The sequence below is a fragment of the Peromyscus californicus genome, unplaced genomic scaffold (assembly GCF_007827085.1).
Source record: "Peromyscus californicus insignis strain IS unplaced genomic scaffold, ASM782708v3 Scaffold_11__1_contigs__length_118956290, whole genome shotgun sequence".
NCBI lineage: Eukaryota > Metazoa > Chordata > Mammalia > Rodentia > Cricetidae > Peromyscus > Peromyscus californicus.
Genome location: NW_026294402.1, coordinates 32,108,706 through 32,128,537, shown reverse-complemented (window position 1 = coordinate 32,128,537; position 19,832 = coordinate 32,108,706). Strand labels below are relative to the sequence as shown.

Sequence of the window (19,832 nt, the reverse complement as noted above, 5' to 3'; positions counted from 1 at the left end):
CTCTGGGGGATTCCCTCTCTGCCATCCAAAGCTGGAATTGCAGGTAAGCCACCATGCTCACCAGGCATTCATGTGAGGTCTGAAAGTTTGAACTCTGGTCTTCTTGATTTGGGGACAAAAGTTTTGACCTCTGACCCATCTGCTCAGTTCCTATTCTACAATTTAAAAATTCCTCTTTTGAGCTGGACATGATGAAGCATACCCATATCCCCAGTACTCCAGGGATAGAATGAGGAGAATCAGGATTTTGAGGTCTTCTTCAGCTATACAGTGAACTTGATACTAGGCTGGACCTCTTGAGACCCTGTCTTACTCATTCTCCCATTCTTCTGCCATTGCTTTTAGAGTATGATATATATATATATATATATATATATATATATATATATATATATATATATATATATATATTTGGTTTTTCGAGACAAGGTTTCTCTGTGTTGCTTTGCGCCTTTCCTGGAACTTGCTTTGAAGACCAGGCTGGCCTCAAACTCACAGAGATCCGCCTGCCTCTGCCTCCCAAGTGCTGGAATTAAAGGCGTGTGCCACCACCGCCCGGCCGAAAAATATTTTTAAAAGTGTCTTCAGTGATTAAAATTTATACTTTAAAAGTAATTTTTTTTTGGCCAGGTGTAACAGTGTACACCTATAATGCTTGCACTTAGGATATGGAAGCAGGAGGATCAGGAATTCAAAATCACCCTTGTATACACAGCAAGTTTGAGACTAGTTGGAGCAACATGAGACTGTCTCAAACAAAAACAAACAAACAAAAGACTTTAAAAAGGGTCTGAAGGCAGCTGATGGAAACAGAAGTAGAGCCACCCACAGCCAAACATTAGGTAGAGCTTGAGGAAATCCTGAGAAAGAGTGAGAGAAAGGATTGTAGGAGCCAGAGGGGTCAAGGACACCACAAGAAAACCTACAGAATCAACTAACCTGGGCTTATATGGGCTCACAGAGTCTGAACTGACAACCAGGAAACCTGCATGGAATGATCTAGGCCCTCTGTATATATGTTACAGTTGTGTAACTTGGTCTTCTTGTGGGACTCCTCACAGTGCGAGCAGGGGCTGTCTCTGACTCTGTGTTATACTCAAGTCATGAGCCCTCCAGAGACCACCAGGAGTCCGAGTTTGTATCCAAAAGCAAAGAGTCCTTATTGTAAGCTCGAGCTTGGGCTTTCTGACCGTTCAGACACAGCATTTGGATCAGGGAGAGCATCAAGCTCAGTTGAGGCAGTGTTTTTAAGGAGTAAAGAATGGAGGTAGGAAAATATCAGATTCAGATGGGAGTTTAGCTCCTGATTGGGCAGGAGTGGACTAACAAAAGCCTTGTCAAACAGGGATTGGCACTGGTGTTGCTGTAAGGAAATTGGCGATTTATATATAAGTGATGTAAGCTATCTCATGTTCTAGAGCATTTAGTACTTGTTTGTCTCAATTCTGACTGGTCTCCCGCAGGGTACAATTTATGTTAAATTAGGCCTCTTCATCTGCTGCCTGCTTTTGGGACCCTATTCCTCATACTGGGTTGCCTTGTCTAACCTTCAACTTGGTATGCCATGTTTGGTTGATATCCATGGAAGGCCTGCCCTTTTCTGAATAGAAATGGAGGAAGAGTGGATGGGGGAAGAGGGGAGATGGTGGAAGGACCGGGAAGAGAGGAGGGAGAGGATACTGCAGTAAGAAGGTAAAAAAAAAAATTCATTTAATTAAAAAGGGTATCTGAAGTATAGTAAATAAGTCCCAGGCTAGATAAAAATAATTTTAACCAAAACTAGTTTTATTTTAAATACAAAGTTCCTATCTCAGTCGACCTTCTTTGGCTTTAAAGATCAGATATCCCTGCCAGGCATGGTGGCACACATCTTTAATCCCAGCACTCAGGAGGCAGAAGCAAGCAGGTATCTGTGAGTTCAAGGCCAGCATAGTCCCCATTGTGAGTTCCAGGACAGCCAGGGCTATGTAGAGAGACCCTGTCTCAAAAAAATAATTTCAGATATCCCAGTGGAGTTCCCACTACAGGACAGGAATGCTGCATGGATACAGACCAGGATCTGTCATTAGAGAACCCAAATACTGCAGCCATTCTTATGGGTTACTCACCCCCCAAGACAGGACCTCACTATGTAGGCCTGGGTGTCCTGGAACTCATTATGTAGACCAGTCTGGCCTCAAACTCATAGAGCTCAGCCTTCCGAGTGATGGGATTAAAGGCCTGTGCAATTACACTGGCTGCAGTAATTCTTGAAACTGGGTTTTGTAGGTAACTTTTATTCTTTCTGCTTGTCTTCTTCATGGTCCTCTATGTATCACTCACTCAAGTAAGAGTTTTTTTATGTTACAAATAATAAAAAATATTATTATTATTATTATTATTATTATTATTATTATTATTATTATTATTTCGAGACAGGGTTTCTCTGTGTAGCTTTGGAGCCTATCCTGGACCTCGCTCTGTAGACCAGGCTGCCCTCGAACTCACAGAGATCCTCCTGCCTCTGACTCTGCTGGGATTAAAGGTGTGCACCACCACTGCCCAGCATAAAAATGAATACTATTTGTATTATTAATAAAGTATTTTTCCCCCTTCTACTTAGAAAGTTTAGCATTGGGATAGCCTTGAGAGCTAATCTTATTAGAGGTTCCACATCTCCCATCATCAGGGGGAGAGGCTGAGGATCAAACAGTTGAAGGGATTACAATACTCCCAAAATGTGACAAGTATTTCCTGGACAAGGATCTGGGCCTTTCATTTCTTGTCTGTCTTAGATATATATTTGGAAATGTGGAGAGACACTGAGACTCCTGTGTTCTTCTTTTTTAAAATCACACACCAAGAAGAAGGATAAAATGATTTCTGTATCCTTGATAAAATTAGAGTCTTTTGCAAAATGCACCGTAGCAGATGCTGTTGAGAAAAAGTAGGTGTCATTTGTGGTCCCGTTTACACTGAAATGCTACTGCAAAATCCCGGTCTGCCCAGCAAGCAGAAAGACCCTTCTACATCTTCTAGTTAGAAAGATTCCCTTTAAGACGATGAGGGGGGAAGAACATAGATGGATAGCACTATGGTCTGCTTTTAGGACACTGGTCAGAACATTGGCTAGCTATGGGAAACCCTGCACAAGCTTGGGGGGCAGAGATCAAAGTGGATATGACTCAGCTGCTCGGGGCTGGGTTCCTAACACTTTGTTCCTCTGGGAGGTTAATTACTGTTACAGAGTTTCTTCTCAGCATAGGCTCTGAGGACTTATCGTGACAAAGTTTTCTATATTGTTACAAGTATGGTTCAGCTAGCCACAAACAGGAGAGAAGTGACCAAATAGCAAAGTCCTCCCCGGTATTCAGCAAACAATTGATTCTGTGTTGGGTGGACTGCTGCCAAGAACACAGAGACTTGGGGCTTTGTGCAGACATGATCAGGGATTCCCAGCCGCAGAAAAGGATTATCCAACTCTGCTGAGTGCTGCTCCGCAGCTGGGACTCCACACTCTGTTGCAAGCAACACTTGGTATTTTAAACTTCTGAAGATGGACTTCTCTAAATCAGCAGTTCCCTTGCTGAGCAACCAATCCAAGTCAGGTGAATATAAACTTTGCAGAAGAGGTCAGAAAGTGAGCCAGATCTCTGATGGGAATTCTCTGGATTAATGAGTATGGGTTCTTAGAAAACCTCTAACCTAGCTTTTAATGGAAAATAAAGAATTTGAAGTAAAGGTTTGGAGAGGGCAAGGAAATATCTAACAACACCATTTCCAAATATTTAGTGTGTGTGTGTGTGTGCGTGTGTGTGTGTGTATGCATGTGTAACTTAATCTCTTTGTCCCCAAAAAGTGACTATGTTCTGTTCATGATCCAGCCAGGTGTAGGCAGGATGGATTCTTTTTTGCTATTCAGCGCCATTTCTAACCAACCTCTTGCTTTTTCTTAATCTCATCTCTAATTTTAAATCTTGCATCATCTGACTATACCATTTACTGCTTTCCAGCTTATATCCACCTACCAATCTGTAGATATTTTTCTAAAATGCCTCAAAGATTGGTGTTCCTGGCATTGGCCAACCTGTATTTTGTCATATTTTTCAGTGATTTCAGTCTTCTCCTGGATAATTTGTCCAATGTTCTCATTTTCCATTTCATTTCATTTAATGCATATGGTTGTTTTGCCTGCATGCATATTTGTCCACTATGTATGTGCCTGGTGCACACAGAGGTGAGAAGAGGGTGTCAGATAACCTGAAGATCCAGAGTTAGGGATCAGAGACTATGCCTTGGCTGCTCTAACAAGCTGGTCTTGGCCACATGTCCTTGATTAGCCAATTAAAAGAGCCACATTAAAAATGAAAAGCAGAAAATGGCTGGGTGGTGGCGGTGCATACCTTTAATCCAAGTCTTCAGGAGGCAGAGGCTCTGTGAGTTCGAGGCCAGCCAGATCTACAGGAGCTAGTTTCAGGACAGCCAAGACTACACAGAGAAATCTTGTCTCAACCCCCCCCCCAAAAAAAAACAACCAACAAACAAAAAAAAAAAGAAAGAAAAGAAGAGCTGAAAATGATTTATTCAATGTGATCACATTGAGAAGAGAGACAAAGAGGTCCATCTTCCAGGGTCCCAAAATGAGAAAAAGGGTTAAACAGAAGATATAATTAAGCAAACTTGGTCAAGGTATGGTCATTGACCCATCATTGTTTCAGGTCCTGTCTCCTGCAAGGTGGTTCTGACAAGTTATTGGCACTCTGTGAAATCTCTTTCTGATTTCTGGGAATCAAGTTCCCTGATGGCTGGCACCAGACTTCATCCTTTTCCCTTCTCCGATCATGAGACTTTGGGGAAAGCCCAATTCCCTGGGACTACTTTGTTTCAACAGTCCAGATAGCCATAGTTAAGGACACAAATGTCTCTTTAGAATATCCTCATCCTTTCCAGGCATGACAATTACAGCCTGTCTATACTCATTGACTGGTGAGTCATGGATTTGAATCTCTAGGCTAATAACTTGAGATTTACTCTTTTAGTTCAGAACTCTCCTCCAGGCACTTTTATCCTATTATGTTCTTGGATGTTGACCACTTAAATGAAACTTTGTTCTCAATTCCTGATCTTCTCCCATCCCAACCCTACTCCTTCACTATCTTCACCACCTCAGTGAAAAGCAATCCCATCCTGTAGACTCAAGAGGAAACCCTAGTTTTCCTTGACTGCTCACCCTGTCACAACCACGACACCAAATTTATAGCTAAACATTCAACAGGTCCTGAAAACCTTACTTCCCAAATATATTCAGAATTCCACTACCTTCCTCACCATTTCCACCACCACATCCATGGGCAAAGACATCATATATCCCTAATAGAGCTATTGCAGTAGCTTCCTAACTAATTCACTCCTGGCTAATTCTCAATATGGCATACAGAATGATTTTTTAAAAATTCAAGACAAGTTGGCACTCATTAGCTCACAATCCTGTCCTGGTGCTCAACACGCTCTATGTGAATTGTCACGCCTGTCTCAGTTCTTCTCCTTTCATCCTGTTCTAGGCATACTAGCCTCCTTTGCTTTTCTCCACCAGTCAGTGCTCCTACATGAATGCTCACTCTTTACCTGCAACATTCTCGTGTGTGTGTGTGTGTGTGTGTGTGTGTGTGTGTGTGTGTGTCTGTCTGTCTGTCTGTCTGTCTGTCTAGGGAGGCCAGAAGAGGACATTGGATCCCTGAAGTTGGAGTTATAGGAGGTTATGAGCATGTAGGTGCTGGGATCTGAACTTTGGTCCTCTGGAAGAGCAGGAAGCACTCTTAACCACTGAGCCATCCATCTCTCCAGCTCCTATACCTGATTCAATGATGTTGTATGCCAGTTATTACAGCACTTGGGATGCTGAGACAGAAGGAGCCTGAACTACCTAGGAGCTGCCATAAAACCTATCAATCAACTAAATACCTAAAACTCTTCCTTGAAGCTTATTATAGCTTGTTCCATGATCTCATATAGTCTTTGCTTGCAAGTGCTTTATTTAAAAAAAGTGAAGTGCCCTGCCTATGTCCCTTCACCATACTGTAAATTCCCCAAACAAGGATATATGTTGAGGTGGAGCCTAGTGACACATGTCTGCACCATCAGTCACTGGGAAGGCTAAGGCAGGAGGATTGCAAGTTTGTGGCTGGGCTACCCAGTGAGTTCGAGTCCAGCATGGGTACATCAGTGAGACCCTAACTCAAAAGCAGAAGTGTTAAGGGGGCTGGGGACTTTGCTGCAGCACTTGCCTAGCATACTGGAGGCCCTAGATTCAACTCCCAGCACACACACATGCACGCACACACACATGCACGCATGCACACACGCACACATACACACATTGAACGAATGAGTTTGTATCCCTTAGGTTTAATGAAATGTCCCAAAGCAGTGTCTGGAGAAGAGATGGAGACCACTCACTACGTTGAGATGGTCACACACAAGAACACAATAATCATGAAATTGCGTTGTAAACCTTATGAGTGGCATAAAGGAGCAGTCTGGTTTACTGTTTGCTTAATTTGTATCTTGAGGATGCCCTATCAGGAGGTTCTAGCCCAATGGTTCTCAGCCTCCCTAATGCTGCAACCCTTTAATACTTCTCATGTTGTGGTGACCCCCTCAACCATAAAATTATTTCATTGCCACTTGATAACCGTAATTTTGCTACTGTTATACATTGTAAATATCTGATATGCGGGATATTTGATATGGGATCCAATGGGGTCGTGACCCACAGGTTGAGAAACACTGTTAGCTATTCAGGTGCTTTCTTCAACTGGGAACCCTTGCCCGCTGGCACACCACTCTTAGAGATTTGGGATGCCAAGCCAGGCGGTGATGGGCACACTTTTAATCGCAGCACTGGGGAGGCAGAGGCAGGGGGAATCTCTTGATTTCGAACCAGCCTGGTCGGCAAAGTGAGTTCCAGAGAAAATCTGTCTCCAAAGAACCAAATAAATAAGTTAATTAATTAACTAAAAAAAAGAGAGAGAGAGAGAGAGAGAGAGAGATGACTACAGCGCCAGGGCCCACGGACTGGTGGAGGTTAAACTCGGTGAGGTTTCCCCAACCTGCTCAGGCCCTCCGGTCCAGAGGGTAGGAAGCGGAAGTGACGCAGCCCCAGCGCCCGGAACCCCGCCCCTCTCACCCTCCCAGCCCGGAGGGATGACGCGAACCCGGAAGGGGCAGGGCGGGCGTCGGACGCGGAGTGGCGGTTTGCTGGCCTGGCTCTCCGTAGTAGCCCGCGGAGTTTGAGTGTGAGGAGGTCCGCGGCGCGGCGGGCCCCGGGCTCCACCGGTTCCCGTGTTCACCTGCCCGAGCTTCACAGGTTCCCCGCCCTCCTGCACCGACGGGGCCGCGCTTCTCGCCGCCGCAGGTCCTCTCGCAGACCCAACCGCCCGCCTGTGGGCAGTTTCCCATCTCCCAAACCCGTCCTTAATTCTGCTCCCCTTCATCCCCATTCCTTCCAGAAAGTAACTTTTAAACCCTTTCCCCACGTCTTTATTTCTTACCCCCTCTCTTTTCCTTTCTCCCAACCAGAAGTCAGATGCCAAGAGGTATGGCGCCCCTCAAGAAACCCCGGAATCCCACCAAATTGCCCCTGGCTTTAAACCCCACGAAGAGCAAGGACGTTTTGGCAGTGCTGGCCGAGAGGAACCAGGCCATAGTACCAATTGGGGCATGGGTGGAACCTGCCTCACCAGATTGCTCGGAAATCCCAGCACATGTGAGTGTCAGTTGACCCAAATACAGTGATTCCCTGCCCGCCTTTATTAGCCTTCTCTAATTTTTGGTGCTTAGAGATGAACAGCTGAAGGATGCTGTTTCCATTCTGTTACAGGTTATATTCTTGTGTAGAAATTATACAGTAATGATGTGTTTTCCAGAACTTGCCTCATCTTTTGTCGGCATAATCAAATATTATTTAAATATTTATTATTCATTTACTATACAGGACATAATTCGTGCACCAGCAAATACACTAGTTTGTTTCACAAACTTGATTGTTTGCTGTGTAAGACATAGGTACTGTGTACATCTTCCAGACACTCTGTAACATGATAGGAAAGACACCTGATCACACTATAAATGTTAATTAGTTGCCTCTAAATGAAGATCAAGGCAAAATGAAGTAAGACAAATAGAAAGGGCTTAATCCTGACAGAAATTCTGAAAAAGTTGTAAATTCCACGAGGACAGGGAAACGTCCTGTTCATTCTTCTTCTGGTGTAAAGTAGGCCTTTTAGGACATATTTGATGACTGAACGAGGAAATATGGTCTTTCTTGGCCCTGAAGGAATAGAAATGCAGTTACTGCAGATACAAAGAAGCATTTCAGATGAAGGGATGCCCTTTTGAAAGTTTGCACATGGAAATGTGTGAATGATTTCTCATTCTAACACGAGAGCAGTTTCGCAAGGTTTCTGTTTAGTTTTGCTTAGTCTTTCAACAAACTGTTCCTTAGCTCTTTGTTCACATTTTATTGTGCATAGGGAACAAATCATATTCCACACCCCCTGTTTTTATTAAATAATTAATTAAATAATATTGAATAAATATTGCCTAATATATGTAGATACCCAGAAAGTATTTATGGAATGCAGGAAATCAGCAATGTTCTTAGTATAGACAAAATACTAAACATGGGTAAAAAAAATATATTCTTAGTGCTCTTGATTTTAGAGGAGAAACAACACATTTAAACATTGCATAAGGGTTTGGGAGATGGCTAGCAGGTAGTAGTACTTGTTGTACAAGCCTGATGAGCTGAGGTTCTAGTCCTGGAATCCAGGCACAAGCTGGATGGGGTGGTGTACACCTGTAATCCCCACACTCCTGTATTGAGATGGGAGGCAGAGACAGAATCTTCTAGAAGCTTGTGGGCCAGCTAGCCTGGAGCGCAGTAACAGAGACAAGAGAGAGAGCCAACTTCTGATCTCCACACATGAGCTCATACCGTGGCATGCACATGTGTGCACACACACACAAACACACAGAATAAATTTTATTTATGTTCATTGAGTATATAGTTACATATTCATTGATTTCTGCCTACTGGGCCACCTTTCAGGAAGGAATTTAAGAGTTGGACTACATGTGATTAAGTGCTAAGAATATCTCCCTTAATCAAAGAAGAAATATGCCTGAGTTGGTATGAACCCAGGAAAGTTTAAAAGTATCTGGATAAGTAGAGATGAGATGATTCTCCTATTATGGGGCTTGAGGACAGTAGGAAGCAAGTAGGCAGTGTTTAGGGTTACAAGGGTGGGTTAGATTAATTGGAGGGGAAGGCTTAGTAGCTGACAGGATTTGAAAATAAGGAGAGTGACAAACTAGAAAGTCTTGGGGAATACTGATTTTATTCACTTTAATATTTATAGATCTGTTCCATGATCAAACTGTTTTGATTAGATTAATTGCCTCTAAGTTTTAAGGGTTAGGGAAAGATTAGATTTAGGGAAACAAATCAGAACAAATTAAAACAATTTAGATATGAAGCATATCATCAAAATTTCTTTAGTAATAGGGAATGAAGGAGGAAAAGCCCTGAAAAAGGTGAGTGAAATGAAAATTAATAAATGAAAACTGGTACAAAGTTCCTTTATTACTGAAGTCAGTACTCTTTAAGAAACTTTAATTCCATCTATTTATTTGTGTATGTGTGTGGTGTGGAGGTCAGAAGACTTGTGGAAGTTGCTTTTCTCCTCCCACCATGTGGGTCTTGGTGATGGAACTCAGCTCATCAGAGCCTTTACCTGCTGAGCTATCTCACTGGTCCAGTACAGCTTTTTAACTACTAAGATACCTTTATAATGTCAGTAGTGTCAGACTGCTCAAAATCTGTTACCATAACACCTCTTTGGTTGTTTAAAATAGTTTAATTTTAAGTTCTCACACATTCAGAATATTAAAGTCTTGAGAGATGTACAAATTGTATCCTTTCCTCTTTTTAAATAATCCTATAATCAGTTCCAGTCAAAGGGAGTTTGATCAAGCATCTGGTAGGACTCTTTTATTACTTTAGCATATTTAATCTGGGAATCCATCCTTATTAACTGACACTGCCCTGTCAATTCAAAGATATGGTATGTAGCACAAATCCTAATTGGTCTTACCATAAAAACCCAGAGTCAGGGCCGGGCGGTGGTGGCACACGCCTTTAATCCCAGCACTCGGGAGGCAGAGGCAGGCGGATCTCTGTGAGTTCGAGGCCAGCCTGGTCTCCAAAGCGAGTTCCAAGAAAGGCGCAAAGCTACACAGAGAAACCCTGTCTCGAAAAAACCAAAAAAAAAAAAAAAAAAAAACCCAGAGTCAGATATCAGGTATAAATGCTGAAAGATCAGAGGAAACAAGCCACAGCCACTTCTCACCTCGTCAACTCCTCAGCTGAAAGGGGAAGATCCTATTTCCCTGAATCCCCAGACTGAGTGCCCCTGAGTCCTCAGCCAAAAGGGCTGAGTACCTGTCTCCTCCTGCCTTATATGCCTTTCTCCGCTCACTTCCTGTCTCAACTTTCCTAGTGCAGGGATTAATGGTGTGTGTGCTTCCCAAATACTAGAAGCAAAGGCATGAGATCCCAAGTGCTGGGATTAAAAGTGTGTGCCACCACTGTGTGGCTCTGTTTCTCTTTTAGACTGGATTAATCTCATGTAGTCTAGGGTGGTCTTGAAATCACAGAGATCTAGATGGATCTCTGCCTCCTGAGTGCTAGGATTAAAGGTGTGTGCCACCACTGCCTGACTCTTATGTTTAATCTAGTGGCTGGCTCTGTCTTCTGATCTTCAGGCAAATTTTATTTGTTAGAGTACAAACAAAATATCACCACAATGGTAAATAGTTACTTGTCTACTCTAAGGACATACTTATTCTAAAGAACTTAAAATTCCAAGGGGTCTTCAGGGTTCATAAAAGCCTCATAGCTTCAGAGCTTCATTTCTCTTTGCTAATTATTATGAAAAGTCACTGTGGTCTTACCTATGATCCCTCTTACATATTAACACCCCCCCCCCCCCCCGTTGTCTTGTTATATAACAAACCATATCAGAACATAGTGGCATAAAGCAGGTAATACTGTGTGTCAGGAGTTTACACAGAGTGAAGTGGCATGTCTTTTATCTGCTTCAGTTTATTTAGGACAGCTTGATGGGTTCTGGCTGTTAAAGTTCTTGGTTCTTTGTAGGCTCTCATGTCCAGTAAGGCTTTTTCATGTGTGTGGCATTTGGGCTAGCATGACTAGAATACCTGGGACTGGCTGGATATCTTTCCATGCCATATGTCTAGTTTGGCAAGCTGTGGTTCTCTAACATGGGAGTCTCAGAGTAGTCAGAATTCTTTGACTTGATTGAAGAGAATAGCTTTCTACTGAGCATTCCAGAGCTTCAGCAGAAGTTGCTTAATGACCTTGTTGGAGAAGTCATAGACCCAACATTTCTTCTGCCTCATTCTGTTGTTTATACATAGATAAAATTCAGTGTGGGAAAAGGCTACATAATAGCATCAATACCAAGAGACTTGATTTATTTAGATTAAGATATATCATTTTTGAAGAGTAATTTCTATAGAATTTAAACATCATTTTTGTCATATGTAAATTATCTAAAGAAAGGTGCATTAAACATTTCCTGCCCTCAGAATTCATAATCTACTAGAGAGTTAGTAAGTGCTATATTTTATTCATATTCAAATGAAATGTGCTATAGCATTAAGAGTGCAGAGGGAAGTGCTGGATAGTCTTGAAGACTAAGAAGGCCTTACTAGATGGGTGAAAGGAAGGCTCCATTAGAAATGGAGTGAAAGGCACTTGGGAGACAGACAGGAGGTTGAGGTCAGCATCAACTATGTAGTGGGCTGCAGACTAGCTGGGGCTGTAATAGTGACATACGCCCCTCCACCCGAAAAGGGCATGGCTAATTCTAAGTATGAAGGCACTGTACATTGGGAACATGTCTGCTGAATGGTGAGCAATATGGTGTATCTACTGTTTACCTAATATTAGAAGCCATAACACAAATGGGTCAAGATCACTTCATTAAGAATTAATGAAGACATCTTTGGTTTTAGTTGAATAAAACATTAAGATTTGATATGAGTATTCACAAATTCCATTTTTTTTTTTTAAGCTTCTGACTTGCTTTGAGTTCCTGGGACTCACTAGCTATACTTATACTTAGATTGGTGGTTTTGAACTGTGATTTCCTTGTTCTTCTGGAGACCAGATTATAGACCTGAGATTTTGTTCTTGACAATTATATACTAAACTTTCCTCATGGGCAAAATCGATGACATTTAAGTTCATTTTCTTTTTTTTTTCTCTGTAAAGACTTCAGCATACATGATTGAAGAGGAAATAAAGGAACGACAACGAAGAAAACAAGAAGCTTTGAAACATTTTCAGAGGCAAGTCAAACGCCGGGTAAATCAGCAAGTTAAGCTGAGGAAAAAGCATCAGCTTCAAAAGTCTTCCAAAGCAGTAAGTTCCTAAGTGAGGTAGCCTGAATGGAAAGCTTGTGTGCTGGGAGATAGATAGCTGTGAGGTGGCGTCAGGAGCGCTTCTCTTTTGATTCTGGGTTGGTGAAATCCAGTTTTGTGCTGAGCACTGTCAGTTTTCATGTAGAGAAACTGATTTTTATTCCAGTATTGTTCTGACTTGCTTTTTTCCTTTCTTTAAATACTTGAAAAAGAATGTCAGGATTTTGGGTGCAGATTTGAGATTCTTTGCCCCCTTTTAGCTATGTGACCTTGAGTTAATTACTTAACTTTTCTGGTTGATAATAGTTTCCTTATCAATAAAATAGACAAATGTTGAGTATGGTGGCTCATACCTATAATCTCAGCACTTGGGAGGCTGAAGCCGGAGGATTGCCATGAGTTCCAGACCTGGACTACATAATGAGACCCTGTCTCAAAGAAACAAATATATATGATTTATGTATATCTGTATGGTATGTGTTATGTAAATATGATATGTGTATTAGGGTTCTATAAAGGAACAGAATGGATAAGGGATTTATTAGAATGGCTTACAGGCTGTGGTCCAAGTAGTTCAGCAAAGGCTGTCTCGGATGGAAAGCAAGAATCTGTAGCCATTCAATCCACAAGACTGAGTGTCTCAGCAGTCTCAATCTGATGTTAGAGTCCTAGAGAATTCTTAGAGAGCTGCTACTCTCTAGTCTGTTTCAGACTCCCAAAGAAGTAGCTTTTAATACTAGTTAGTGCAGGAATGCCTCAGCAACAGGATGGATGAACTTGCCAATAAGAATGAGAACAAGCAGACAAAAAAAACCGCAAAAGCTTCCTTGTTCCTGTCTTTTTATATGGGCTGTCACCAGAAGGTAGCCTAGATTTAGGGTGGGTCTTCCCACTTCAAATCATCCAATCAAGGAAGTCCCTCATAGGTGTGCCCAGCTGCTTGGGTTTTCATTGATTCCAGATGTAGTCAAGTTGACAGCCACAATTAACCGTCACAATATGATATGATACTTAATCTTAGAGGATTTTAGAAGAATTAGGTGGGATAGTCTAGTTAAATTGTTAACACAGGGTAGGTGCCTGGTAAATGTTAATTCCTCTGTCAGCGAAGGCTTCCTGCCCCCTACTCTGTTGTTCTCGGTGAAAATCTTATGGCTGCAAGGGATTATTTGTGCTGGAAGGGAATAGAGTCTCATTATCTCGCCTTTTGCCTTTGTTTAGGCAGAAAAGGAAGGCTCTATAGCCATGCGATGTTCAGATTCAGCACATTTAACTCCTAAAAGGACAAGTGTTTTCCCCAGCAATTTGAACACTGCTGTTGGAAGTTGTAGGTTACCCGCTTCCCAGGTGCTTGGGGATGCAACAGAAGATGGAGAGAATCAGAATCAGTTGTTTCAACAACAAGCTCAAGCTGTAAGTACAGGTACATTTCATTTTATATTTGTGGTGTTTCCCCTCAGTCCTCTAACCTAAAGATGACATACTTAGTGTAGAAAATAGAGATTAAGAGTTTACATACTGAATTTCACTTTTTCCTTGTGTGTATGTGTGGTGTATATGTATGGGCGTGTGTGTGTGTGTGTGTGTGTGTGTGTGTGTGCATGTATAGGCTTGAGGTTAGCATTCGTTGTCTTGTGTGTATGTGTGGTGTATATGTATGGGCGTGTGTGTATGTGTGTGCATGTATAGGCTTGAGGTTAGCATCCGTTGTCTGTCTCAGTCACTCTCCATCTTCTCTATTGAGGCAGGGTCTCTCACTGAACCGGGGACCCTCTTCCTTGTCTCTGCCTCTCATATGCAGGAATTTATACATGCACCACCAGCCCACCTGGATTTTACGTGGGTTCTGGGACTCTGAACTCTGGTCTTCACAGTTGCCCAGGAGGCTCTTCACCTGCTGAGCCGTCTTCCCAGCCCCAACTTCATTTCTTTATTGCCACTCTCTTTTAGGGACTAGTATGAAGTGCTTATTTTCATTTATCAAAAATTGTTTATTTATGGATTGATTGGCTGGTTGCCTGATAATGTTTTGCTATGTAGCCCAGGCTGACCTGAGACCCATAGTCCTCTTTCTTCTGTCCCCTAAGTGCTGGAGTTATACACACGAACCACCATAACCTCCCTTATTTATAAATATCTTTTTTTTACATTCATTTGTTTTTGATACGACATTGTAGAACTATCTAAAGAAATGTATTAAATTTTAGAATTCAAAATTTATTAGAAAAAGTCTTAAGTCAAAGAACATCGAATTTCCCAATTATACTTAAATTATGTTTTTTATATGTTATTGCCAGCTCGTAGCTACAGATAGAAATTATTTTAACCTTTGATGCTAAGGGATTCAATACAGTTAAAGAGTATTTCATTTATTATTTTTTGTTTCTTTTACTTTTTTAAACTAATCACAATAAAATTATCTACTATATTTCAGGTGGTAATATAGTAAATTCTTAATGTATCAGAATACTTGGAAAAATTTTAGTGACCTTTTAAATGTATCTAATGCTTAAAATTTAAAGCACTGTAAGTGGCAGCATACTCCTCATTCAGTCAGTTCCTTTCTTGGTTACCTGAGCTTTTGTTGATGTGTTGTTTACCTCCACTTTAAGAATTGTTCTTCATTCTATTTGAAAACACATATTTAGGGATAGTGACAAGAAAAAAATGTAAACAATGACCACATGAAAATAAAAGCTATCTTATCCCCTGAGTTAATGTGCTTTTCTGAGTCCTTACATAGCTTCAGGGACTGACCTAACTGGGGCAACAAGACAGATGTATAGGGACACCTGTACAGAAAAGCTGGGATCGAGTGGACTGGGCTCTCTGATGGAGAAGCTGCAGCACCCTGGGAGCTCAGCATGTTTATTATGTAGAATTGAACAGTGAGGCAGGCTATTGCATACAGCTGAATCAAGGAAGCAGGGCTTATGGTATACAGCTGGATCAAGGAGGCATGTTTAGCTAATCTCAGGAGCCATCTCTATAGGGAATAGTCTTTGGACCATAAATACCTGGGGGTGGAGGGAAAAGCTATGTTGAACATTTTCGGCACATGTTATAAACATCTGCATATAGAGCAGAGAAAGGATTTGCCAGTCCTCTGAACCTCAACCAGGGAAGGCTTTGCCACTTCAAGGCATTGGGGTCCTTGATATGGCTGTGTCCATGTCAACAACACACATTCACTCAGGATTTTACTCATTTCCACAGTACTTGGTCATAATCGAATTGGGCTGTATGTATAAGTAGAGAGAGCTTTATAAGGCACATGTTATCATCTTCAAATTTTATTCTGAGATTTCTTTTGCCTCAAACTTTTTTCTTTGTTTGGAGGCATTGTGTGGTTTGTAGTAATCAATTTTATAATTATTTTAATTTCCTTTTTGAAGTTTATAAATAGGAGCCAGATATAGTGATGCAAACTTATAATCTTAGCCTTCAAGAGGCAGGTCAGGAAAACAGAAATTTTGGTGCCACATGGACTTTGCCTCAATAAAAAGGAAGAAATGAAGAATTTATCAAACTGGACACTGGTTACATTATAAGAGATAGAAGAGTGAAGGACAGATCCAATCCTGACCATCATGATTATAACTATAAATCTCATTGTAATATGGATTTTTTTTGGTAGAACACAGTGCATGGCTCGAACACATCAGTCAGCATGTAAGTGAACACATTATATTTGTTAAGCATTGTAGTACTAATATGTCAGCTAGGACCCTCTATGGGCTTATATTTCCATTACTATAGTCTCTTATATACCAAATCTCGTAAGTAATATAGACATATTTGATGTACTTGACCAAAAAAGTTATGCCATGGGAATTCCAAATTTTAAAATTCTAAGGAAATAGTACAGAGAGAATTCATGCAAGACATGGAATTGAACTATTTATTTTGAATTGGTATGCTGAGCTGAATTGATAAATTCAAGAGACTTTTTGAAATAGGAGCAGTGAAAAGTATAGGATCTGTAATGTGCTTGGTTTGGTATGTTCTAGAGTAAGTGATGAACTCTTTCTAGTTGGTAGTTTATAAAGGAAAATAACAGAAATGAGGTGAGGCAGGAAATCAGGTTATAAAGAGCCTTTGTATTATGAAAGTTTAAAAGTTTGTATACATCTTCATTCTTTCTCCTTGAAAACAGATGACGTTGTTAAGGATGTTTGGTGACTTATTGATTTGGTCCTGTGAACTTTTGCCCACACAGCCCTATGACAATGGTTGTTTTTATTCTTACCACTTCTGTTGCACTTTTAATCCACTAGATGTCATTATGAAACCACATAATGAAATTGTTGAAGCATTAACTCCTTTATGTGTAGAACTGATTAGATAATGGCATCATAATTTAGTTTCTGAATATTAGTGAACTTTTCAGTTTTTGTTTCTTTAAACTGTAGGAAAATAGAATACTGGGGTTGAGATTTTAAGGTTTTTTTTCCTAACTTTTTATTTTATGTGATTGAGTATTTCTGTATGTATATGTCTGTGCATTGTGTGTGCATTGTCTACAGAAGCCAGAAGAGGGCATTGGAATCCCTGCAACTGGGGTTACAGAGGGTTGTGAGCTATTGTGGGTGCTCAGGCTTGAACTGGTGTCCTCTAGAAGAGCAGTCAGTGCTCTTAACCACCAAGCTGTCTCTCCAGCCCCTGACAGTGTTTGATTTTTGTTTTGTTTTGTTTTGTTTTGTTTTTTTCTCAAGGCAAGGCTTTTCTGTAAAACAGCCCTGGCTGTTACAGAGATCCACCTGCCTCTGCCTCCTGAGTCCTGGGATTAAAGGCATGTGCCAACCACACCTGGCTGGCATTGAGTTTTAAAGCTCATCTGACATTGAAATATTTAAGGATGAAATAATTTGACATCTGGGATATACTTAATAATAAAGGATCAGCTAGTGTCTTAATTACTTTACTGTTGCCATGATAAAATACCTTGACAAAGGCAACTTGAGGAAGAAAGGGCTTATTTTGGCTTAGAGTTGCAGGGGCATGCAGTCCATTGTGGCTGGGAAGGCATGGTGGCAGGAGCAGGAGGCTGGCTGGTCACATTGTGTCTGCATATGAAAAGCAGTCTGTAAGAAGGGCAGCTGTGCTGCTGTAAAGCTGCACAGCTCAACCCTAGTGACCTGTTTCCTCTATCCTAAAGGTTCCACAACTTTCTCAAACAGCATCTTCAGGTAGGGATCAGTTGTTCAAACATGTGAGCCTGTGGGGGGCATTTGACATTCAAACCACGGGATGTAGAGAGTTATAGGTAATTTAACTTTGTCCAGCAGTTAATGCTAAGTCTGGGTTATATGCTTGAATTTTAGGTACTTAATTACACGTCCCTAAAAAAAAAAAAAAAAAAAAAAAGGAGTAGGCAGGAGAGATGGTTCATAGATTAAGAGCACCGGGGAGGACCTAGATTCAAATCCCAGCATCCACATGGAGAGATGGTTCATAGATTAAGAGCACCGGGGAGGACCTAGATTTAAATCCCAGCATCCACATGGAGAGATGGTTCATAGATTAAGAGCACCAGGGAGGACCTAGATTCAAATCCCAGCATCCACATGGAGAGATGGTTCATAGATTAAGAGCACCAGGGAGGACCTAGATTCAAATCCCAGCATCCACATGGTGGCTCACAACTGTCTGTGACTCCAGTTCCAGGGGATCTGATGCCCTCTTCTGCCCTCTGCAGGCACTGCACTCACATGGTTAACAGACATACATGTAGGTAAAATACTCATACACATAAAATTAAAATGAATAAATCTAAAAAAAAAAAAAAAACAAAAAACCACAAACACATGAAATAATTCTAAAAAAATTTTTTAAGATGAAGTTAATTAACATTATTAGGGGCCGGTGGTTTGGTGAGGGAAGGCACTTGAAGCCTCCGGCTACACTTGCTGCCAAGCCTGATGATGTGAGTTCAGTCTCAAGGACCCACATAGTGAAAGGAGAAAGGCAACTTGTGCAGATTGTCTTCTGGCCTCTGTATTTCAACTGTGATTTGGGACACTGTCGTGTGGTTTCAACAGGTGAAGGTGCTTGCCACCAAGCCTGAAGACCCCAGTTTGAAATCTGGGACCCACATGGTGGAAAAAGAACCAGGTCCCACAAGTTGTCCTCAGTCCTCCATGCATGCACACAAACACGCACACGTACATGTGTGTGCGCGCACTAAATAAATTAACTGTAGTTAAATAAAAAATGTGATTTGACTAGTTTTTCTCTTTGTGTCTCTACCCAGCCTCCTACCTACTAACACTTGATAGTCCCTACCTGCTAAAAGGCCAAATATGATTAGGAACCTAAACTAAGGAACTAGAGCCATAGAGCGGGAAGAAGTTTCAAGTGGCCACAACCCCTTTTGTTAGTACTAATACTCATCGTTAAGGATTTGTTTTCTGCGGTTTCTCATGTTTATTTCACTTAGACTTCATCTTAACATCTTACCATATATTTATTTTCACTGTATAACACCTTTATCTTTAGACCATGCAGTTTATCACTGTTCTTTCAAGACCAGCATGGTTTATTTCAGCTTTCTGTTTCTCACTGAATATTTTACTATCTTGATTTTTTTAAAAGATTTATTTATTTATTATATATACAGTATTCTGCCTGCATGTATCCCTGCAGGCCAGAAGAGGGCGCCAGATCTCATTACAGATGGTTGTCAGCCTCCATGTGGTTGCTGGGAATTGAACTCAGGACCTTTGGAAGAGCAAGCAGTGCTCTTAACCTCTGAGCCATCTCTCCAGCCCTATCTTGATTTTTTTTAAAAATAACTTTTTAGTTAGCATACAAAATAATTAATTTTATGAGATTTTTATGTATATCATTATACCTTGCTCTTAGTTGCCCTCTCCCACTGCTATTTCCCATTTCCTATCCTTCCCCCTTTTGCTAGCCTGCGTTCCTCTCTTTTTCTCCCCACTTTTGCTCTCTCTAAAACCTAGGGTTTTTTTGTTTGTTAAGACAGGGTTTCTCTGTGTAGCCCTGGCTGTCCTGGAACTCACTCTGTAGACCAGACTGGCCTCGAACCCCCACATCTGCCTGCCTCTGCCTCCTGAGTGCTGGGATTAAGGGCGTGTGCCACCACTGCCCGCCCGATGTTCTTTATAAGAGGAAACATGCTATTTTGTTCCTTTTCTCATTACCTCCTTGTTCCTCTTTCTCTTTTAGACCTTTTCTTCTTTTTCATTAGCCCCCTTTAACTTTCATATTGTGCTTGTGCGCGCACATGCTGTACATAAGAGAAAACTGTATAGTATAAGAGAAAACGTAATGCTTTTGTCTCAGTCTGGCTTGTTTCATTTAACATGATGGTCTCCAGTTCC

The 19,832-nt window shown here is 41.3% G+C and overlaps 1 protein-coding gene across 4 annotated transcripts in view; it reads left to right on the top strand.

Moving 5' to 3' along the window:
• The first annotated feature begins 7,181 nt into the window (after window positions 1-7,181).
• The window catches only part of Ccdc15 (coiled-coil domain containing 15), a 68,293-nt gene continuing 55,642 nt past the window's right edge, over window positions 7,182-19,832 (top strand). For 3 of the 4 annotated variants that reach the window (XM_052756677.1, XM_052756668.1, XM_052756658.1), the window contains exons 1-4: window positions 7,182-7,393; window positions 7,558-7,744; window positions 12,338-12,487; window positions 13,708-13,899. In XM_052756677.1, coding sequence (XP_052612637.1) covers window positions 7,565-7,744; window positions 12,338-12,487; window positions 13,708-13,899 — 522 coding nt within the window. In that variant the 5' untranslated portion in view covers window positions 7,182-7,393; window positions 7,558-7,564. Of the gene's footprint in view, window positions 7,394-7,557; window positions 7,745-12,337; window positions 12,488-13,707; window positions 13,900-19,832 lie in introns of those variants that run through there. The other variant, XM_052756688.1, reaches the window with a different exon arrangement.